This window comes from Symphalangus syndactylus, chromosome 5 (genome assembly GCF_028878055.3).
Source record: "Symphalangus syndactylus isolate Jambi chromosome 5, NHGRI_mSymSyn1-v2.1_pri, whole genome shotgun sequence".
In the NCBI taxonomy this organism is placed as follows: domain Eukaryota; kingdom Metazoa; phylum Chordata; class Mammalia; order Primates; family Hylobatidae; genus Symphalangus; species Symphalangus syndactylus.
The window spans coordinates 98,976,185-99,000,293 of NC_072427.2; the positions used below are offsets into that span (position 1 = coordinate 98,976,185).

Below are 24,109 nucleotides of genomic sequence, written 5' to 3' on the forward strand. Positions count from 1 at the left end.
GGAGGTTGTGACCAGCCTGGACAACATGGAAAGACCCTGTCTCTACCAAAAAATAAAAATAAAAAAATTAGCTGGACACAATGGCATGTACCTGTAGTCCCAGCTAGTTGAGAGGCTGAGGTGGGAGGATCACTTGCACCAAGGAGGTCAAGGCTGCAGTGAGCTGTGGTTGTGCCATTGCATTCCAGCCTGGGTGGCAGAGCGAGACCCTATCTAAAAAAAAAAAAAAAAATTGTTTTTCTGCATCTGACATAGTTTTTAATTGTTAATTGGAAATCTTGCAAATGAGGAAATGTCTAACTATCTGACAGCAACAGTAACATTATTATGAGATTGGTGGCTATGTTTTACTTAGCCCTTATTGTATACCACCATCTTAATGTGAGTCACATGTAATTCTTAGAGGAGTGGTTAGTTGGATTATGTATCCACATTTTAATCCATTGATGTGTGTTGTATACCCCATTTGTTGAAGTCGAGGCTTACAAAAGCTAGTAATTGAACCCAAACTCAACTCAAATCAAGCCTATGTTCCTCCAAAGCCTTTTATTGTCTGAGTATACTATTTGTCCTATTACTATTGACCCTAAGAAGAACATGGGCAAGAGTCAGTGGCTACAGTAAAAAGTGACTAGCTTTTTCTCATTCCTACAATTAAGCTACTCATTGGAAATATTTCTAAAGTGAAACCTGATTTTGGTTATTCTTGCCTTACTACATAGGTTAGATGGTTATCAGATGGATTTCAGAAAGGCTTGCTTAGACATTTTTTTAACCCTCAAGTGGAATCAGAAGGTTTTCTTTTTCACTTACACATTTCTGATGTGAATTCCTTTTGAAAGGACCTTCATGGCCATAAAATTACTAGTAGAATGTAAATACCCAATAGATCACATGAAGTAAACTTTTTTGTATGTGACAACATAAGATCTTGTTTTTGAAAACCTTTGTGTCTTCTTGCTATGGTGAAATCTTTATGCTGTTGATGAGGGATAGAGCACAAAATGAAACTTTTGAAGGAAATTACTGCTGTTTGGATACCATGAAGGCATTCTCTGCCTTCTGCTTATTATAAATCCATGTAACTCTGGAGCAGCCACATCAGAATGAAACCTGTTTGTGTAGGGGTGAGGCTAAAGCACAGGCGATCAGCCATGATTATGGAAGTAATTTGTAGGTTATTCCAGCCCCAGGGCTCAATTCAGTGCACACAGTTTCCAGAGCCTGTGTGCTGCTGATTCGACACTGTTACTCAAATACCCACAGATGCACCCATGGAAAGGAGATTCATGTTACCAACAAAAGTAGAAAAGGAATTTATATGTGTGAGGCCGGGGGAAAGTGGGAATGAGCAGGAATGTTGGAGTCATGTGTACGGAAGAAGTGCTATGCTGTCTGCACTATTTTAATTTAAGCTCTTTCCTTCAACTTGAAGCCAGAGACAGTACCTACCACCTACAAAGTACAACTTCCTATTGGGCCTTCATTCATTCATTACCTTAGGATGTCACATACGATTCCAAAAAGCTCACCCACCTTTAATGGTAACATATCCTAATATTAGCTATTAATTTGTCTGTTAAACGCCTTGGGAACACAGCTACCAGGCAAATAAGAAAGATGATAGAGTAGAAAATCATATGCAGTTATATATCTAAAGGGGTATAGAAAATGTTATCTCTAGGAATTGATTGCCTTTTCCTTCCATAGAAAGTTTTCTCATCATTTAGAAAGTCACTTGTGCAAGAGTATTGTATGCATATTAAGAGACTCATATGCCATTAAGTTGAGTTGAAGATTAAGTGTGATAATGATGGTAAGTGTCTGATAGATAGCGAACGCTTAACAGTTACCATTTTAGTAACAAAGAAAAAAAGACTAGTTCCGTGGGCTCCTCTTAAATAAGCATCTTTACAAAAATTAAGTGTGGCTTCACTGTGAAAAGGCTAAGGTCTTGAGTTTCGTCAGGCTCAAGAGAACTACCTTGGAAGCCATGTCTAGCTGTGTGTGTCAGACTTGAGGAAGGTCATGACCACATGCCCTGGACAAGGGCAGCCAGGTTAGGGAAAAACCTGTAAATCATCTTTCATAAGGAGGTGTCAAGTGGACTTGTGGTAGAAAAGACTTTAATGGGGATTTGGCATCTTGACCCAGTGCCCCTCGCAAAGGAGGTGCGGTCCCTGCAAGACCCTGGCCAACAGGTGAGCCTGCCCACTGGGAAGCCGCTCCCATTCCTGGAGATCTCCCAGCTTTCAACCATCGGTTTTGTTAGGCAGCCCTAAGTCCTTGAAAGTTCTTCATCATGTTGAGATAATATGTTCTTTCTGGTGAGTCTTGCCATTTCTCTTTGTTTCTATATTCACCCCCAGAGTCCTGTGCAAGTTTTCTGCTTATCCTTACTCATCACCTTTTAGATACTTAAAAACAGCTTTCATTTACCTCCTGCCACGTCTCTTTGGGCTACCCTGCCTACGGTTCCCAAGCCATTCTCCCTGTTCTTACTTGTAAGCGTGCCCAGGAGCTCAGCATCCTGTATGAGCCTCTGTGTGGTCTGCCCCATGCAGGCTGCAATGAGGTTCCCATTGTCCTTGTTTCCTCTAGAGTCAATTCCTTTTATTAAAAGCCACATCAAACTGTTGACTCAGACTGAGCTCGTGGTATCTTAAACCCTCAACATCAATTCTTACCCAACAAGGCCTTCCCCATCTTACTTTAATAGATTTTTTTTTCAAAAACCCAACTCAGAACTTAAATGTACCTCTTTGATATGTTATCCTTGTGGCTTTTATCCTTCTAATAAACTGTTGAAATCCTCTGGGATCCTTATTTGATCTTCCCTAGTGTTTATATTCCTCTTAACTTCACATCATCCACTGATATGACAAGCTGAGTGCGAGGTCTTCGTTCTCTTTGTTGGTTTCCGTGTTGACTTAGTCTGTAGCTAAGTCCTGTTTTCCCCACACCGTAGATTATATCCCTGCCCCTAGCCAGCCACTGTAGAAATATTTACCTTTGATTTTGGCATGGATTAGTTGTGGAGAAGGGCCAACTCTAGGATATGTGGAGCCCCAGGCAAATATTTTTTTATGGAGGCTTTATCTATATAAAGAATTTGGCTCACTCTGGATCAACTGTCAGCACCATTCTGGTGGCCCAGTCTCAAGCAGTCTGGTGAAAGAAATACCACACAGTCTGGTGGGTGCAACTCACTAGCCACAGACTCAAGTTCAAGAGCTTCGGGCATCTTTTTGACACTGAATAGCTGGTACAGGGTGAGAGAGCTCCCTGAAGGGGAGAAACCTCCTGAAACCTCCCCTTTCCAGGAGACAGAGGACGACTTGGAAAATTTCAAGAAAAGCCCTCCAAACTATGGGACCTCCTGAGGTGCAGAGCCCTGGCAGGGGCCCCACTTGCCTACCTCTTAGGAGACTATTAATGGAGAATGTGGATGTTGAAGTGCAAAATGAATATACAAGGCTGGAAATCAGCTAGATTTTATGCCTTCTTGTGGGTGCCTCAGAGGTTTCCCCACACTGCAGAGGTATAATTGTGGTTGAGCTAGATCTTCCTATACAATTTCTATACTGTTATGTATCATACAAATTATGTTACTAACCGTATTCTTCCTTTTCTTACATTAGTTTAAATTTGTATTAAATCAATATCCCAGCATAGTTTAAAAGAATTCAGCTAACATTAAAAGGCTTAAAGTGAAATTATTTTCCTCCTTTTGCCCTCTTCGCCTCATGAGGCTTATTCCCTAGAAGCAACTATACAAAACTACTTTAGCTGATGTTTTTGTTTCTTTGTTTTCTTGCATTTGCCCTCATTAACATGTTTATACTGCTGTTTCTAATGGATTTTAGATAATACTTCTATTATGATAGATGAACATTTAGCTGTGTTAGCTATAAATTCTTCTTCTTCATCTTCCCATATAGGTATATGAACATTTAGGATTAAAGCACTAATCAGTGTTATTACATTGTTACGACCATATAAATAGTATTGGCTGCTGAGTCAAGTAGTGTACTGTGATCTTATTTCTTTTCTGTAACAATTTCTTAATTGTTTGTTTTTTTTTCTGTAGTTAATGACTGCCCCCCTTTTTTTGGAGAAGGCTCATATTGCTTATTTTCCTGGTTACGTGGCAGTGATATTTTCTAAATCTCCAGCGTGTTAGCTTGTTCATCAGTGATGTTTTCCTTTGAAGCCTGCCCTCCCCTGGCACATTGTCCTGCTCCCATATGGCTGCTCTCCGGGCCTCATGTACAACAGCCTCCCTAGAATTACCAGCTGCTTCGTTTTCATGAAAATAACCTGTAGTAACTTCCTATAAAATGATGCATATTTAAAAAGTCTTCATTCTACCTTTTACTTGCATAATATTTGAGTAATTTGGAATTTTGGCTTGGAGATCATTTCCCCTTGGTTTAATTATTTTCTGATAATGTTCCCATTTCTGATTAGCATGTTTGTGTTTTATTTTCTTTTTTTCTCTTTAGCATCATTTCCTTATCACTGGTGTTCTGATCCTTTTTTAGTATATATGCTGCCAAAGCAAGCACAATTTCTTTTCTTTTTCTTTTCTTTTTTTTTTTGGAGATAGGGTCTCACTCTGTCGCCCAGGCTGGAGTACAGCCTCAGCCTCCCAAGGCTCAGATGGTTCTCCCACCTCAGCCTCTCAAATAGCTGGGATGACAGGTGCACACCACCAAGCTTTGCTAATTTTTGTGGTTTTTGTAGAGACGGGGTTTTGCCATGTTGCCTAGGCTGGTCTTGAACTCCTGGGGTCAAGTGATCCACCTGCCTCGGCTTCCCGAAGTGCTGGGATTACAGGTTTAAGCCACTGCACCTTGCTGGTGTTCTGATCCTTCGTAGTGATTTCCTTCTATTGACATTTTAATTTTTTTTTTTTAATTCCTGAAAGAAGCTTTCTCTCTCTCCTTTCCTTCATCCCTCCCTCCCTTCCTTCCTTCCTTCCTCACCTCCTCTCTCCCTTCCTCCTTCCCTCCCTCCCTTCCCCTCTCCTGCTTTCTTTTCAATCTCATTGTTCCTTTTTATTGTAACCTGTACTTTTCATTCACTTGTTTATAGCTTTAGATTCCCTTGCATCTCCAAGGGTTGTGTAGATTTTAGGGAAGCTTTCTCTGTTTCAGGCATGGCTTCTCCTTTCTCCTAGTACATTTTCTCCTGTGTGCTTTAGTCTCTGCCTTTCATGCTGGGGGCTTTCAGCAAATGTCTGGTGATCCTTGACTGGTCAGATTTACATGGGAGATACGAAAAAGCTGCGTATATCATCTGTGCACATTAGAAGTACTGGGACCTTTCATAGCATGGACAGATAGTAAATGGCCTTGTGGAGAGACTTCGGTTGACAGTATTTGTGAGTCTTTTCTTGGAGGCAACTGAGCTTTGCCAGAGATGAATCCTGCCACTGCCCTCCATCAGGCAGGCTGCCATCTGTTTGCCTCTTTGCAGCACACGGACCCTATTTTCCTTGTGTCTGTCTTCCTGGAGTCCAGAGTTTCCCTTCTTTTCCAAAGAATGAACCTGGCATGGGTGAAGGTGAGAGGGATCCATTATATCACTATTTTCAGTGGGGAAGGGAAACCTTAAATTTAAAGTTGTCTTTTTTTTTTTTTGAGACGGAGTCTCGCTCTTGTTGCCCAGGCTGGAGTGCAGTGGCGCCATCTTGGCTCACTGCATCCTCTGCCTCCTAGGTTCGAGCAATTCTCCTGCCTCAGCCTCCCAAGTAGCTTAGCTTACAGGCATGCACCACCACACCTGGCTAATTTTGTATTTTTAGTAGAGATGGACTTTCACCATGTTGGTCAGGATGGTCTTGAACTCCTGATCTCAAGTGATCTCACCTCAGCCTCCCAAAGTGCTGGGATTACAGGCCTGAGCCATCATGGCCTGGCCTTAAGTTCTCTTTACAGATATTAAAAATAATAGCTTAAATAAGTCTTCTGTAAACAAAATATGATGAGTATAGAATCAACAAGAAAAAAGCCTTTTCAGAATTCACACTGGAGCTTTATTCCTATCTAGCCTCTTAAAAAATGGTAACTTTCTTTTTTTTCTTTTAAAATGAAAGCGTTTGACCTACTTTACAATTATTCTTGTGCTTCTATAAACTTGAATTATCTAAAATTTTAGTTTCCTAGATTTGGCATATATTCCCTAGTATTTCTCGTGTTTAAAATGAATTTCCCTTTTCCTGCCACTTACGTAAACCATTGATTATCTGAAATCACCAAGTGTCCTCCATGCCGTTGGATAATTGAAGCTGGATCTATTTAAATACATAATGAAGCCCTGAGCTTCATCTTATCTCTGCACTCAAAGGGGCTGTTATGCAAAATGCATTTTTTTGCTGATTATATTTGTCTGTTGGCAAGAACTTTGCTTATTCCCTTCACTGAACTGTATACAGTATTTATAGCATCTCCAGAAGGCAAAGGAAGAATCACAGAATTCACTCTCTCTTTACCTGTCTGCTGTTGTTTGTTTAATGGAAGGTGATTTGTAGTTAGCAAGTTGAGGGGGCACCATTGGGTGGTCTCTCCTTCCTGCCTTCTTGGCCTCTGGATTCTGATGAAGGGACCCATCATGAATCTGATGTCCCTAACTAACCTTGCCCAGTTCAAGAAGGGGAGGCAAGGTTAGTGGCTTCGGATGGCTTTTTCTAGCATGTCAGAATTTAAATCCTGGAGAGACCTTGAGGAACAACATTGTGTCAGGTCAGGAGTCCACTGTGAGCAGTTGAGGTGTTAAGCCAGTAAATGGTCATGAAATGTTGCAAGACTTTTCTCCACCCAACTAGCTTTTGAAAGCAGTCAGCGGAGAGTTTGTCTCCTCTTGTGGACACATAGCTCCCTGTGTGCCGCTGCAAAGGGACAAACTTGCAGAAAAGCTCATTTATTGAATTGTCCTTCTGAGAAATTGATTTGGCTTCATGATAGAGAATGGTAGGGACTGTCGTTTTATTTAGACAAGACAGTGGGAGCAAAAGTTCTCTCTAATGGAACTGCCTTCAGCCATTGACAGGTTTTTAAAAAGTTTGGGGGGCTGAGGCATACTTAGTTGAAAGGGCTGATGGCTAAGTGTTTCATACAGCTGTCATCACACGTTTCTATATATGTTTCTCTAGGTTTTGGGGATTGTTATGCTTTTTCTCTTTTTATTTTATTATTATTTTTTCTTTTAAATTGAGGTACACCACACATAAAATTTACCATCTAGCCATTTTTAAGTGGACAGTTGAGTGGCGTTAAGTACATTTACACTGTTGTGCAACTATCACCATTATTCATCGCCAGAACTTTTTTTTTTTTTTTTTTTCAGATGGAGTCTCTCTCTGTTGCCCAGGCTGGAGTACAGTGGCATAATCTTGGCTCACTACAACCTCCATCTCCTGGGTTCAAGCGATTCTTGTGCCGCAGCCTCCCGAGTAGCTAGGACTACAGGCATGTGCCACCATGCGCAGCCAATTTTTGTATTGTTAGTAGAGACAGGGTTTCACCATGCTTAGGCTGGTCTCGAACTCCTGGCCTCAAGTGATTCGCCCACCTTGGCCTCCCAAAGTGCTAGGACTACAGGCATGAACCATTCCACCCGGCCCATAACTCTTTTTCATCATGCAAAGCTTAAACACAGTCCCCATTACATAACAACATTCCATATCCCCTTCACTCTGGCCCATAGCAACCACTGTCTTTCTTTATAAGTTCCAGGACAGCTGCTTTGTCAAAATTAAATATATACCATTCAAAGGGTGTTTAACGTTGGTCAGCTTCCTTCATTTTTACTTCTTAATTGGAAGACAAACGTGAACTCTCTGACATCAGAATGGATTGTGTTGCTATTGGCTGAATTTGGCTGGGGTCCTCACGGGGGGAATAAGACCCACTTTCATTAAATAAGGAGAGCAAAAGGCTGCTGTTCCACAGAACATATCAGATTGTGGTCTTTGTTGGGATTCCAAGCGCACTACACAGACTCCGTTATTTTTGAGGCATCCCCTGTTTTGCAGTGGAATTCTTACTTTGCTGGTAGATCAGTCAGGATGGGTAGAATTAGGCTGAAGTAAGGAGCACTTAAATCTCAGTGGCTTAACATGCTTTCTCCTTCCTGGCATGATGGAGGCTGGCTCCAGAGCCGTACTCATCCTGGACTCTTATGGATCCAGGCAGACAGAAGCTCTATCTTGACACAGTGCTTCTGTGACTGTGGCAAAGGGGCAAGAATGGGGCGAATCAGGCTTTTGTTGAGTAGTGACGTCACTTCTACTCACATTTTACTGGCCAAAGCCGAGTGCCATGGCCATGCCTGGCTTCAGAGGGGGCCAGAAAGTTCTATTCTCCCATATTCCTAGAATGCAAAGAGCTCAAAATATTGAATGGTCATGCCTGTAATCCAAGCACTTTGGGAGGCCAAGGCAGGGTGATCACCTGAGGTCAGGAGTTTAGGACCACCCTGGCCAACATGGTGAAACCCGTCTCTACTAAAAATACAAAAATTACCTGGGCTTGGTGCTGCATGCCTGTAATCCGAGCACTTTGAGGCGGATCACTTGAGGTCAGGAGTTCAAGACCAGACTGGCCAACATGGTGAAACCCTGTCTCTATTAAAAATACAAAAACTAGCTGGGTGTGTGGCTCCCTAGTAGCCTGTAGTCCCAGCTAGGGACTAGGGAGGCTGAGGCAGGAGGACCACTTGAACCCAGGAGGCGGAGGTGGCAGTGAGCTGAGATTGTTCCCAGGCACTCCAGCCTGGGCAACAGAGTGAGATTCTGTCAAAAAAAAAAAATAATAATAATTATCGAATGGGTAATGCTTGTGACCCTGCAGCCTGGCTTTCAGAGCAATTAACAAGAGCTGGGGGGTCAGGATCAGTATGTCATATTAAATAAGAAGAAAACAGAACCAAAACCTTTTTTTTTTAGGAACAGGGTTGGTGGAGATTGCGATTTATAATAAATGACTGTGTTCTTCCTAATTTTTCTGGGCTTTTTTTCCCTCCATCTGTGAAAAATGGTCATCTGAGTCCCTTCTGGGTAAATATTTTTATTTAAATTCTTAAGTTCATAACATATATTCAGCCGAGCTTGCTGTCAGAAATTTCAGATCTTTCTATCCATTGCTCAGGTATTAGGTCAGGGTTGTAGGTATTTCCTTTTCTTACTCCATGAGTTAGGGGGTGAGGGTAGGGGCTGGGAGTTTCTAACTGAGGCAGAGATGAGAGAGGTTTGCCTTGAAGAGATGGACGTGGACCACCCCTGAGCTTCCACCTGCCAGGTGTTTGTGCAGGAACCATAGCCTCTCCTTAGTGCTGCGTGCACCTCTGCAGGGGATTGCATCTGGATGCCCACACATTATCCTTTAAAAATGGGTGAAGATGGCTGGGCGCGGTAGCTCACGCTTGTAATCCCAGCACTTTGGGAGGCCGAGGCGTGTGGATCGCCTGAGGTCAGGAGTTCGAGACCAGCCTGGCCAACATGGAGAAACCCCATCTCTACTAAAAGTACAAAAATTAGCTGGGCGTGGTGGCGGGCACCTGTAATTCCAACTGCTCGGGAGGCTGAGGCAGGAGAATTTCTTGAATTCGGGAGGCGGAGGTTGCAGTGAGCTGAGATTGCACTGCTACTGCACTCCAGCCTGGGCAACAGAGAAAGACTCCGTCTCAAAGAAAAAAAATTTCTGTTCTTTTACATTTGCTGAGGAGAGCTTTACTTCCAACTATGTGGTCAATTTTGGAATAGGTATGGTGTGGTGCTGAAAAAAATGTATATTCTGTTGACTTGGGGTGGAGAGTTCTGTAGATGTCTATTAGGTCCACTTTATGTAGAGCTGAGTTCAATTCCTGGATATCCTTGTTAACTTTCTGTCTCGTTGATCTGTCTAATGCTGACAGTGGGGTGTTAAAATCTCCCATTATTATTGTATGGGAGTTTAAGTCCCTTTGTAGGTCACTGAGGACTTGCTTTATGAATCTGGGTGCTCCTGTGTTGGGTGCATATATATTTAGGATAGTTAGCTCTTCTTGTTGAATTGATCCCTTCACCATTATGTAATGGCCTTCTTTGTCTCTTTTGATCTTTGTTGGTTTAAAGTCTATTTTATCAGAGACTAGGATTGCAACCCCTGCCTTTTTTTGTTTTCCAGTTGCTTGATAGATCTTCCTCCATCCCTTTATTTTGAGTCTATGTGTGTCTCTGCACGTGAGATGGGTTTCCTGAATACAGCACACTGATGGGTCCTGACTCCTTATCCAGTTTGCCAGTCTGTGTCTTTTGATTGGAGCATTTAGCCCATTTACATTTAACGTTAATATTGTTATGTGTGAATCTGATCCTGTCATTATGATGTTAGTTGGTTATTTTGCTCATTAGATGCTATAGTTTCTTCCTAGCCTTGATGGTCTTTACAGTTTGGGATGTTTTTGCAGGGGCTGGTACCGGTTGTTCCTTTCCATGTTTAGTGCTTCCTTCAGGAGCTCTTTTAGGGCAGGCCTGGTGGTGACAAGATCACTCAGCGTTTGCACTCACTCAAAACCGCTCAACTACATGGAAACTGAACAACCTGCTCCTGAATGACTATTGGGTACATAATGAAATGAAGGCAGAAATAAAGATGTTCTTTGAAACCAATGAGAACAAAGACACAACATACCAGAATCTCTGGGACACGTTCAAAGCAGTGTGTAGAGGGAAATTTATAGCACTAAATGCCCACAAGAGAAAGCAGGAAAGATCCAAAATTGACACCCTAACATCACAATTAAAAGAACTTGAAAAGCGAGAGCAAACACATTCAGAAGCTAGCAGAAGGCTAGAAATAACTAAAATCAGAGCAGAACTGAAGGAAATAGAGACACAAAAAACCCTTCAAAAAATTAATGAATCCAGGAGCTGGTTTTTTGAAAAGATCAACAAAATTGATGGACCACTAGCAAGACTAATAAAGAAGAAAAGAGAGAAGAATCAAATAGATGCAATAAAAAACGAAAAAGGGGATATCACCACCGATCCCACAGAAATACAATCTACCATCAGAGAATACTACAAACACCTCTATGCAAATAAACAAGAAAATCTAGAAGAAATGGATAAATTCCTCGACAAATACACCCTCCCTAGACTAAACCAGGAAGAAGTTGAATCTCTGAATAGACCAATAACAGGTTCTGAAATTGTGGCAATAATCAATAGCTTACCAACCAAAAAGAGTCCAGGACCTGATGGATTCACAGCTGAATTCTACCAGAGGTACAAGGAGGAACTGGTACCATTCCTTCTGAAACTATTCCAATCGATAGAAAAAGAGGGAATCCTCCCTAACACATTTTACGAAGCCAGCATCGTCCTGATACCAAAACCTGGCAGAGACATAACCAAAAAAGAGAATTTCAGACCAATATCCTTGATGAACATTGATGCAAAAATCCTCAATAAAATACTGGCAAACCGAATCCAGCAGCACATCAAAAAGCTTATCCACCATGATCAAGTGGGCTTCATCCCTGGGATGCAAGGCTGGTTCAACATACGCAAATCAATAAATGTAATCCAGCATATAAACAGAACCAAAGACAAAAACCACATGATTATCTCAATAGATGCAGAAAAGGCCTTTGACAAAATTCAACAACCCTTCATGCTAAAAACTCTCAATAAATTAGGTATTGATGGGATGTATCTCAAAATAATAAGAGCTATCTACGACAAACCCACAGCCAATATCATACTGAATGGGCAAAAACTGGAAGCATTCCCTCTGAAAACTGGCACAAGGCAGGGATGCCCTCTCTCACCACTCCTATTCAACATAGTGCTGGAAGTTCTGGCCAGAGCAATCAGGCAGGAGAAGGAAATAAAGGGTATTCAATTAGGAAAAGAGGAAGTCAAATTGTCCCTGTTTGCAGATGACATGATTGTATATCTAGAAAACCCCATTGTCTCAGCCCAAAATCTCCTTAAGCTGATTAGCAACTTCAGCAAAGTCTCAGGATACAAAATTAATGCACAAAAATCACAAGCATTCTTGTACACCAATAACAGACAAACAGAGAGCCAAATCATGAGTGAACTCCCATTCACAATTGCTTCAAAGAGAATAAAATACCTAGGAATCCAACTTACAAGAGATGTGAAGGACCTCTTCAAGGAGAACTACAAACCACTGCTCAATGAAATAAAAGAGGATACAAACAAATGGAAGAACATTCCATGCTCATGGGTTGGAAGAATCAATATCGTGAAAATGGCCATACTGCCCAAGGTAATTTATAGATTCAATGCCATCCCCATCAAGCTACCAGTGACTTTCTTCACAGAATTGGAAAAAACTACTTTAAAGTTCATATGGAACCAAAAAAGAGCCCGCATCGCCAAGTCAATCCTAAGCCAAAAGAACAAAGCTGGAGGCATCACGCTACCTGACTTTAAACTATACTACAAGGCTACAGTAGCCAAAACAGCATGGTACTGTTACCACAACAGAGACATAGATCAATGGAACAGAACAGAGCCCTCAGAAATGATGCCGCATAGCTACAACTATCTGATCTTTGACAAACCTGACAAAAACAAGAAATGGGGAAAGGATTCCCTATTTAATAAATGGTGCTGGGAAAACTGGCTAGCCATATGTAGAAAGCTGCAACTGGATCCCTTCCTTACACCTTATACAAAAATTAATTCAAGATGGATTAAAGACTTATATGTTAGACCTAAAACCATTAAAATCCTACAAGAAAACCTAGGCAATACCATTCAGGACATAGGCGTGGGCAAGGACTTCATGTCTAAAACACCAAAAGCAATGGCAACAAAAGCCAAAATCGACAAATGGGATCTCATTAAACTAAAGAGCTTCTGCACAGCAAAAGAAACTATCATCAGAGTGAACAGACAACCTACAGAATGGGAGAAAATTTTTGCAACCTACTCATCTGACAAAGGGCTAATATCCAGAATCTACAATGAACTCAAACAAATTTACAAGAAAAAAACAAACAACCCCATCAAAAAGTGGGCAGAGGACATGAACAGACACTTCTCAAAAGAAGACATTTATGCAGCCAAAAAACACATGAAGAAATGCTCCTCATCACTGGCCATCAGAGAAATGCAAATCAAAACCACAGTGAGATACCATCTCACACCAGTTAGAATGGCCATCATTAAAAAATCAGGAAACAACAGGTGCTGGAGAGGATGTGGAGAAATAGGAACACTTCTACACTGTTGGTGGGACTGTAAACTAGTTCAACCATTGTAGAAGTCAGTGTGGCGATTCCTCAGGGATCTAGAACTAGAAATACCATTTGACCCAGCCATCCCATTACTGGGTATATACCCAAAGGACTATAAATCATGCTGCTATAAAGACACATGCACACGTATGTTTATTGCGGCACTATTCACAATAGCAAAGAGTTGGAACCAACCCAAATGTCCAACAACGATAGACTGGATTAAGAAAATGTGGCACATATACACCATGGAATACTATGCAGCCATAAAAAATGATGAGTTCGTGTCCTTTGTAGGGACATGGATGAAACTGGAAAACATCATTCTCAGTAAACTATCACAAGGACAAAAAACCAAACACTGCATGTTCTCACTCATAGGTGGGAATTGAACAATGAGAACTCATGGACACAGGAAGGGGAACATCACACTCCGGGGACTGTTGTGGGGTGGGGGGAGGGGGGAGGGACAGCATTAGGAGATACACCTAATGCTAAATGACGAGTTAATGGGTGCAGGAAATCAACATGGCACATGGATACATATGTAACAAACCTGCACATTGTGCACATGTACCCTAAAACCCTAAAGTATAATAAAAAAAAAAAAAAAAGAAAAAAAAAGGGGGGTGAAGACACGAACTCCCCTAAAATCTAAAAGCTCCTCATTTCCACTGAGCCATACAAACAGAATGGAAAGCATGTTTCGGGTCAAGGAACCAGGTTTTTATCAGGTACTACCAGGCACTTGGGAGGACAAAGAAATAGATGGTGGAGAAGGGTGAAGCTTTTTGGAACTTCCTTTTTAGTTTTGTAAGGACAATTTTTAATGAAAACTGGAATATGAGGTATCATATTTTTAGCATAGTTATAGAAAAATTTTACTAAAATATTAGGATAATATACCTTGGAAGGATGCTCTTTGAAACTTTCTATGATAGTTTAACATATACACAGAAAAGGCATATTTTGATGGTGTTTAACAAACTGAACACACCCGTGTCATACACCAGCACCCAGCACCATGTAACCAGCACCCAGATGAAGAAACAGAAGGTGGCCAGCACCCCAGAAACCTTACTGTGCTTCCTACCAGATTCTACCCATTGCGTCTCATCCCATCAAAAAAACCTGCCCTTTCGACTTCTAATAGTGTATATTAGTTTATCCGTGTTGGTGCTTGATATGGTTTGGCTGTGTCCCCACCCAAATCTCATCTTGAATTGTAGTTCCCATAATCCCCACTTGTCGTGGGAGGGACCCATTGGGAGGTAATTGAATCATGGGGGCGGTTACCTCCATGCTGTTCTTGTGATAGTGAGTGAGTTCTCACTAGATCTGATGGTTTTGTAAGGGGCTTCCCCCCTGCTTTGTTCTGCACTTCTCGCTGCCACCATAAGAAGAAGGATGTGTTTGCGTCCCCTTCTGCCATGATTGTAAGTTTCCTGAGGCCTCTTCAGCCGTGCTGAACTGTGAGTCAATTAAACTTCTTTCCTTTATAAATTACCCAGTCTTGGATATGTCTTCGTTAGCAGCATGAGAATGGACTAATACAGTACTTTATATAAATAGAATCCTACAGTATATACTGCAGTGCATCTGATTCCTTCCCCAACAAGATGTGTGCAAGATTTATAGGTGTTAATCTATAGTTATAGGTCCTTCATTCTTGCTGTATAGTATTTCATTGTGTGATTATCTCACATATTCATCCATTCCCCCATTGGTGGCATCTGGATGGTGTCCAGTTTCACCTATGATTTGCTGCTGGGCATGTTCTTATGTGTATATTTTTGTGTGCATATGAATGCATTTCTCTTGAGTGTGTACCCAGAATGCATTTTCTGGGTCACAGGGTATGCATATTTTCAACTTTAGTAGGTAATATCCAACAGCTTTCTAAAGCAGTTGTACAAGTTTACTTTCCAGCCAGTGGCCAGCAGTGCATAGGAGTTCTGGTTACTCCATATCTTTGCCAACACTGGGTATTTTCATCTTGGAAGTTTTTTTTTTTTTTCTTCCTGTTTTTCTTTTTTTTTAAAGGAAAAATCCTTATCAGATTATTTTTCCTCCTTTTTTTTTTTAAAAAAACAAAGGAGGCCAGGCACGGTGGCTCACACCTGTAATCCCAGCACTTTGGGAGGCTGGGGTGGGCGGATCACGATGTCAAGAGGTTGAGACCATCCTGGCCAACATGGTGAAACCCCGTCTCTACTAAAAAAAAAAATACAAAAATTAGCTGGGCGTGGTGGCACACACCTGTATTCCCAGTTACTCAGGAGGCTGAGGCAGGAGAATCACTTGAACCCAGGAGGCGGAGGTTGCAGTGAACTGAGATAACTGAGATTGCTGAGACTGCACCACTGCACTCCACAGACTCCGTCTCAAAAAAAAAAAAAAGGGGGGGGGCTGGGGGTATAACCCCACCTAATGAGATACCCATTTATTGTGAGGCACTGGGAGATCCAATGATCAAGCTTTGTACAGTACACCAGCAGGAGCAAGCTTGGTGCTCTCATTAGATGCAGGAGGGCCTCTCTTTTTCTGTTGGAACTTCAGGGTGATACATAAGGACAAACTATAAGATAATGACCTGCAAAGAGGAGATAACTATAAAATAAAGTGAAGCAAATTTAATCTCATAAATAGACATGCATTTTTTCCCCCTAAGTTTCTCAATCTACAAGTCCTCACCTGTGGCTTCCAGTGTCTTTATCGCCTCTCCTCCTCCCACTCAGTCTTTACAAAGTGATTCCATTGGCTTTGTCGGGTGGTACTTCTGCTGTTTCTTCTTCAGATTGTCTAGCGTATTGAAATCTTCTTTATCCACAGGCAAAATATTTGTTATCCGCATAACAACTGCTAGACCAGTTAGGTTTGCCCAGTGGGAGGTGACTTTGTTGGCTGACACCATTTTTAATATTTGATGCTGTTTCTTCTGTGGAATACAAAACTGATGAGATTCAGAAATAATAAAGATAAAGTACTATCTTGACTTAAATTCCAGCTGCCAGCCAGCACAGATTCACGTGCTTGTGGGGTCCTGTTAATAGAATGTTGTTTACAAGTGGCTGGGCGAGGTGGGTCACATCTGTAATCCCAGCACTTTGGGAGGCCAAGGCCGGTGGATCACTTGAGGTCAGGAGTGCAAGACCAGCCTAGGCAACATGGTGAAACCCTGTCTCTACTAAAAATACAAAACTTAGCTGGGCCTGGTGGCACACGCCTATAGTCCCAGCTACTCGGGAGGCTGAGGCATGAGAATTGCTTGAACCTGGGAGGCAGAGGCTGCAGTGAGCCAAGATCGCACCACTGCACTCCAGCCTGGGCAACAGAGCAAGACCCTGTTTCAAAAAAAACAAAAAAACAAAGCAAAAAAACCAGAATTGTATTTACAAGCCATCACTCAAATGAGTTAGAAAGCTAAGAAGGTGCTTCAAAGGAAAAAACAATGAAGTGTTTTTGTGCATGAAAAATGATGTTAGTAGCTCCTTTAGTATTGTAATGGCTGGATAGACTATTTCTTGAGATGGGCTAACTTCTGAGCATTTATTTCACCTCTCTGGGCTTAAGGGAATATCTAGAAAAGTCCAGTATCTCCTCACTTGTAAAAATTCATTGATTGAATTCCTAAAGAATCATTACTAGTGAGTTATCACATATGTGCTGTCTCTTGAAAACTATTCTGACTTTTGCCTTTCAGAACACCAAGTCACACCAAGCCCACGTAGGTCACTATTGGTGGGTGTTGCTCCGCATTTTCTTAATGCCCTTCTCAAACAGGCCACTTTTAGCACATGGAGTGTTGTTGGGCGGCTGCAATTCTTAGAGGCTCCCGTGGAGTCCCCAAAGACAGTATTTCTTCTGGCTACCTGACCACTTCCCCAACCCTAGTTCTGTCTTGCTGCTTAGCACCAGGATAGGACCTTTGGATTTGGGTGGCATTGATTCACGAGGGGCAGGGCTGTTGTAGCTTCCTCTGTCAGTAATGTCCCTCAGTCCCACTCATGCCCTGTAACTGACCAATCCTATCTGGACGCTGACGTTTGCTTCACAGCAACCCTCCTGAGTAGACACCAAGTTGTCTGTGTTAGGAGTATCACTTTCACAAGTGAGTTCAATAAGTACATTGAGTGAGCAGACATGGTGGCTTGATTCAGGACAGCCCTTGAAAGGGAGGAGGGGAGAGTGGGCATCTGACCTGAGACTCACTTTTTGTTACTGATTTCCTGAAGGAAGAAGAGGTCAGGTTAGCCTTATCCATGGGTGTCCAGACCTGTCATCTCTACTCCCAGGCATTGCTTCTCTGGAAATGCTCCAGTTCATTTCTCTTAAGTTCCTAAGAGGTGCCTTTTTCTTCCTGCCCCTTCTTCCTGGTACAGACCACTAGCCAGACGGAGCTTGAAAACTGGATCACCGCCATCCACTCTGCCTGTGCCACTGCAGTCGCGAGGCACCACCACAAGGAAGACACGCTCCGACTCCTGAAATCAGAGATCAAAAAACTGGAACAGAAGATTGACATGGATGAAAAGATGAAGAAAATGGGTGAAATGCAGCTGTCTTCAGTCACTGACTCAAAGAAAAAGAAAACAATATTAGATCAGGTAATCGTTCTTCCATGTTTAGATCCAGACAAAATTGTTAGGTCTCTAAAAGGGTTTTATTTTATTTTTTTTTTGCTGTTTTGGAATCGTGAAACATCATCGGATATCTCCTCGACAGCCTGTCATCCAGGATGCTAAGTTCTTTATTGTGACTGTCAGTGTTCTTCACCCTTTGTTCATAGCTAATTGTTAACAGCTAAACGGAACAATATTACATTGAATGAAAGACAGAAACCCAGTAGAGGAGCCTGGGCCCCCACCAATGATGTGCTGTTCTAGGGGATCTGTGTAATTAGAAAGTTTGCAATTTCATTTCCCATGTTATCAGACTGACTTGGAGTTCTCTTATGGTGGGGACTCATAGTTCTGACTCCTCAGTAAATTTTGAATTCTTAATTTGGAAAAGGTAATGTACATTCAAAAAATATATCTGACGGGGTGTGGTGGCTCATGCCTGTGATCCCAGCACTTTGGGAGGCTGAGGTGGGCATATTCACTTGAGCCCGGGAGTTCAAGACCAGCCTGGCCAACATGGCAAAACCCTATCTCTACACAAAAAACACAAAAATTAGCTGCAGCTGTAGTCTCAGGAGGCCGAGAGGAGAGGATCGCCTGAGCCTGGGAGGCGGAGGCTGTGGTGGGCCAAGATTGTGCCATTGCACTCCAGCCTGGGTGACAGAGCAAGACTCTCTCTATATATATGTAGATATATCTAGAGATATATCTCTAGATATATCTAGAGCTAGATATTTATATGTGCATAAGTATATTTCATGCTAAACAAAAAAGATTTAGTGAAATGAACAAAGCACATTTTTGCCTGCTATTCAGCTGTCAGTAACAGCCATCTGGTAGTGCTTTGACACTTTGTCCTAATGCTTAGGAAATAATTACATGAATAAATGATATTTGAATCATTGAACAATTGACATGGGCCTTCCACATTTGTCTCCCTCTGGGGTTTCCCTTTGTTACCTGACGTTATATTTTTTTAAATTGAGGCAAAACTCACATAATGTAAAATCAACCATTTTAACACGAACAATTCAGTAACATCGAGTACGTACACGATGTGCTGCAACCACTCACCCATCTAGCCCTGAAATGGTTAATCTGCCCAAAAGCTAACCCCGTACCTGTGAAGCAGTTGCTCCCCTCTGCCCCCGGCACTCTGTCTTCGTGGATTTGCCTATTCTAGATATTTCGTATGAATGGAATTGCACAGTACATGGCCTTTCGTGTCTGGCTCCTTCCCTGAGCTTCATGTTTTGGAGATGGATCCACATGGTAGCATACATCAGCACTTTACTCCTGGGTTCTGGCTGAATCGTATTCTGTTGCATGTATACACCATGGTTTGTTTATTGGCCATTTGTTGATGGACATTCAAGCTGTTTCCACCTTTTGCAACCAGTGCTGCTATGAACATGTGTATACAGTGATATATATTTTGTTGAAGCAAAAAGGGAGATTTCAACCATTCGTCATTATCTGTACCACTGTCAGCATCACTGAGCCTTCACTCTATGCCAGACCTTGTACTTATGCTTATATTATCTTTTTCAAACATCCCAACAGCCTAAGGAGATAGGTATTATTTTGCCACTTCGAAAAATGAGGGAATGTCTCAGAGACATGCTACAGTTGGAACTTTGTATTCCAGAGTCTAGGTCTCTACCATCTCATGTTCCACTTCCACCCTGTGTTCCAGGCTACCCTCCTCTTCCCAAAAGCGCTTGGTCGATTGCTTCTAGCCTTTCATTGGTCTCACTTTTCTTTGTATGAAAACCTACCTCTTGTTAAGTCATATAGTTCTATGGTGATGGAAATCTCTCCATTTTTACTTCTTGAGTCTAGAGTTTGTGGCCCAGATCTTGGAGTTGATAAGCCTATCATGTCCCCAGTACGAACTCCAAGATAGGAGGGAACAGAGGAACTTGTCACTTCCTATTTATGATGCTGAATTTATGGCTATAGATCTTTGCAGAAGAAACATAAGTAACTAAGAAACTTAGGTACCTGTTGTTTATTCCTTAGGATTATAATGAATGCCTTTACTACATGTAGATCTGTACAGGATAAAGATATTAGCATTTGTTTCCCATTTTCTCACTTTTTCTTTTCCCTTGTTTTCACTACCATAGATCTTTGTCTGGGAGCAAAATCTCGAGCAGTTCCAAATGGACCTGTTTCGTTTCCGCTGTTATTTAGCCAGCCTTCAGGGTGGGGAGTTGCCAAACCCCAAAAGGCTTCTTGCTTTTGCAAGTCGACCAACGAAAGTGGCCATGGGCCGCCTTGGAATCTTTTCCGTATCATCGTTTCATGCCCTGGTGAGTAGAAGCTAATGAATTTTTGAAAAACATTAAGCTTGACGCTTAATCGTGAGCAGGAATTGACAAGAGTCTCTTAAGTGTTTTTCGAGCTTTCTGCTCTATGTGGATTTCTGAAATGCCCTCCCTTGGCATTGGATGCAAATTTCCATTTAAACCTGTCTGAAATATATTACTTAAGCATCTCTTGATGGGGAGGCCTAAGCTATTGTGCAAAGAAAATGTGAAAGGTACCATCTTCAGCGCTGTTCACGTGTAGTATTTGTTGATAGCTCTTGTCATCTTTAGGCAGTGTCATGTTTGGAACCCAAATACATATTTTTTTATATAAACTTTGTGGGAATGGTGAGTGGAGTGCTCACTCTCATACATCAATGCATTCTCAGGCTGGGCGCAGTGACTCATGCCTGTAATCCCAGCACTTTGGGAGGCCGACGCAGGTGGATCACTTGAGGTCAGGAGTTCGAGACCAACCTGGCCAACATGGTGAAACCCCGTCTCTATTAAGTGTACAAAAATTACCTGGGTGTGGTGGCATACACCTGTAATCCCAGCTACTCAGGAGGCTGAAGCCTGAGAATCACTTGAACCTAGGAGGAGGTTGTCACAGTGAGCCAAGATTGCACCACTGTACTCCGGCCTGGGCGACAAAGTGAGACACTGTCTCAAAAAAAAAAAAAAAAAAAAAAAAAAAAATATATATATGTATATATATATACACACACACACACATACACACATACACCATATATGGAACACATATCTCTTTGGAGATCTCCATTTTACTTTATTTTTACCATTGTTTTGATGACCACGAATACCCGATGCATTAGAGCAAGACGAAGAACTCTGTGATTCGCCAGCTGAACATATGCATTGCTTGAGGAAGGGAATTTCCATCTGACCTCTAGGGCGGCAGATTGTATAGTTGTGTTGTGTGTTTATAATCTGTAATTTCATGTACTTGCTAAATTGCGAGCAGCTTTGTGTACTTTTGGCTCCTTCTCAAAAATTGCTGTATGAGTAACATGGTTTTAGTCTATCCAAGTCGACACCCACTTAGAATGTACTGCACCTTAGCACATTTGCTAGGGAATTAAATGTTAAGTCTCAGGTTCCAGAAACTGCTTTGTAAAACCTTAGCTGTGCTGTTCTTCTCTTGCTTTGTCAGCTGTACCCTTCAATTGCATTCAGAGCTATAATTCAGTCAGAGGCGTTTGTATTCTTTATAAATAGATTAGCATCATCATTCAGATAATTAGGGGTAGATTTACATTTTTAAAGAAGTCTTAAACCAATTTCTGGAGTTATTGAAACTGGCATCCTGATTTGTTCTGCTAATTACAGCTCAGCTCTTGGTCTCCCTGGCTACCACCTCTCCATACAGCTATTAAATCCTGTTTTTTCAGTAGTGATGGGACAAAGTGCTGTGTTGAATAAACTTACAAAAGGTTTTCAGTTTTTGACTCCGGATCTATTTCTCGGAGACCTGGACACCAGTTTTTAACTTAGCCAAATCTCAGTTCACCTGTTCTGCAAAACAAAAACAAACAAAAAAACTAGGATGGAAATTCTTCTTTATCTCCTTGTGAGAATATCATCCACTGAGGATGCATTTTTATGAAGGGAACTCGTGATGTCATCGAGGTACCATCTGTATTAATACCAAACTCTGAGCATCGAAGTCGCTCCCTCCTCTTACTGTACCTTGCTAGATTTTGGAGAAAATAATTTTGCTTTCTCCCTAAAACTCGTATGCTTTCATTATTTTCTTCAAAGCCACTGGGCGCAGCCTCCCTGAGAAGGTTACTGTTTTACTCTTCCATAATTCATCTCGGACCCTCTAATTTCCTTCATCTCAATGTCTGTGATGTGTGTGTACTTTTCTTTCACGGGGTAGGCTATTAAAATTTGGCCAGCTGAAGATGGGGACGGGAGAGTTAGTTACTCTGAGGTGTTTTGGTCAGTGGTTTTAAAGAACGTTGAAGTCCATATGTTCAGCTCTCTGTTCCTTTCTTGGGTTTTTGCTCGCTTTGTCAGTGATACAAGTCTGGGTATTTCAATATGTTCCTGCAACTTCTCTTTTCTATGAGGGGTTTCATTTCAGCCAGAACAAGTCAGGCGAGCGTGTTGGGTGTCTGTTCCTATTTGTTGCTTTAGCTCCTGTGGAAGATCCCGGGCAGGGAGTTTTGCAGTCTGATTTATTAGGCACTCTTATTTTCTTTCCCTCCCCTCCTTGTCATTTGACCCCTGGGATTTCTTTTTCTCCTTGGGGTTGAAACAGTCTTCAATTTAGTCTTTGTCCAGAAATTTTTTTTTCTTCTTTTTAGTGGGGGAGGAGGAAGGAGGAGGTGTGAGGGTAACAGGGCTGGGTAGATTGGGGAGCTACAATTGAAGTAGCATTCACTGAGAAAGCTTCCCATAATGCTGAGTGATTTGCCGTAATTAACTGAAGGGTCCTCGCTGTACTCTTTGAAAGAAGGTTATCATTGTTCTTGTTTGCACAGATGAGCAGAATGATAGAGTAATCAGGTTCAGGCCACAAAGGGAGGCATTGTCTGGGCAAAGATCATTGAGAAACTCTTGAGCTCTGGTCCGGCAGTTCTTCTGCCAGCCCTTTTCTAAATCCCTTTGCTCATTTTGAGTTATTATTGTCTTGGGGATAGTGGTTACTTTTGCAGTTTACAAGGCCCCAAGCAATTTAGAATACTGCTTATAAGAAACTTAAGTAAAGTGTTTGTTAAAACAGACTAACTAGTCAGCTGATAACTGAGAATATTTATGGGTGTATGAATTTCTCTTTCATGCTCTCTTTGTCTGGAAATTATAAACTGAAGAGTTTTCTTTTTTCATTTTTTAAATTATACTTTAAGTTCTAGGGTACATGTGCACAACGTGCAGGTTTGTTACATATGTGTACATGTGCCATGTTGGTGTGCTGCACCCATTGTTGTCACCATGTTATATAGGATATGCTTTTGCTTTGTGGTATTTATGTATTTATTCGTTCAAGCAACAAATATATGTAAGTGCCTGGCATCCGTCAGTTTTATCCTTGTAATTAGGACTATAGTGAACAGCACAGAGATCCTGTCCTCTTGAAGCTTATATTCTTGTGGGAGAGAAGGGTAAGAAATAAGTAAACAATTAACTAGACACAGTAAGTACAGGTATTGCTGTGTGTGTGAAGAAAGCAAACGGTAATATATGTCGACGTATTTATACAGCTGCCTCTATGTATGTGTCACTATTAATGACTGGATTTATTTATAAAATGACTATATGACTGTAAGGCCAAATGGACATTTTTTTCCTCTAGAATTTAAAATATTTTAACACCATTTATTCAGTGTTGACATAGTCATATGAGCATATGCGTGTCTGCATGTTATAATTTATTCCTTTTACAACCTTTGTTTACCTTTAACTGAGAAAGTGATGAAAATAGAGAAGAGAAAATTTTTACATATTTTACGGTGTGTTTGTCTTGTGATTTTGTTCCCTGTGACACCTCCAGTGTAATCTTAGAATAAGATCTTTCTCATGAAAATTCCCACCAGTGTCTTGGATACCACATTTTTCTATACCCTGACCTGGGTTTTTTTGTTTTGTTTTTTTTTGTTGTTGTTGTTTTAACGTGCTAAGCTGAGAAAATGCAAAATGCAAGACCTCTCATCTCCCTCATCTTCCTATTTTCATTTGGGTCCAAAAACCTTCCCTCTAATACCCTTGTAGAGAAGCTGTTTTGATTCCTGTTTTTAATGTACATAGGGGTCCCTGCCACCCATGGGGCTTCTGCGGTGTTTACATTGTCAGTACTGAAGCCCCAGAGAGGCATGCCTTCCAACCAACACGCTGACTGCTGGGGAGGCCCCTCATGTTACCAACAGTGCCTCATCCCCTGCATTGCTG

At 41.6% G+C, this 24,109-nt stretch overlaps 1 protein-coding gene across 12 annotated transcripts in view; it reads left to right on the forward strand.

Moving 5' to 3' along the window:
• TIAM1 (TIAM Rac1 associated GEF 1) overlaps nucleotides 1-24,109 on the forward strand; it is a 458,079-nt gene that overhangs the window by 324,095 nt on the left and 109,875 nt on the right. For all 12 annotated transcript variants that reach the window (XM_055279454.2, XM_055279461.2, XM_055279452.2 and 9 more), the window contains 2 exons: nucleotides 17,643-17,867; nucleotides 20,012-20,197. In XM_055279454.2, coding sequence (XP_055135429.2) covers nucleotides 17,643-17,867; nucleotides 20,012-20,197 — 411 coding nt within the window. The remainder of the gene's footprint in view (nucleotides 1-17,642; nucleotides 17,868-20,011; nucleotides 20,198-24,109) is intronic.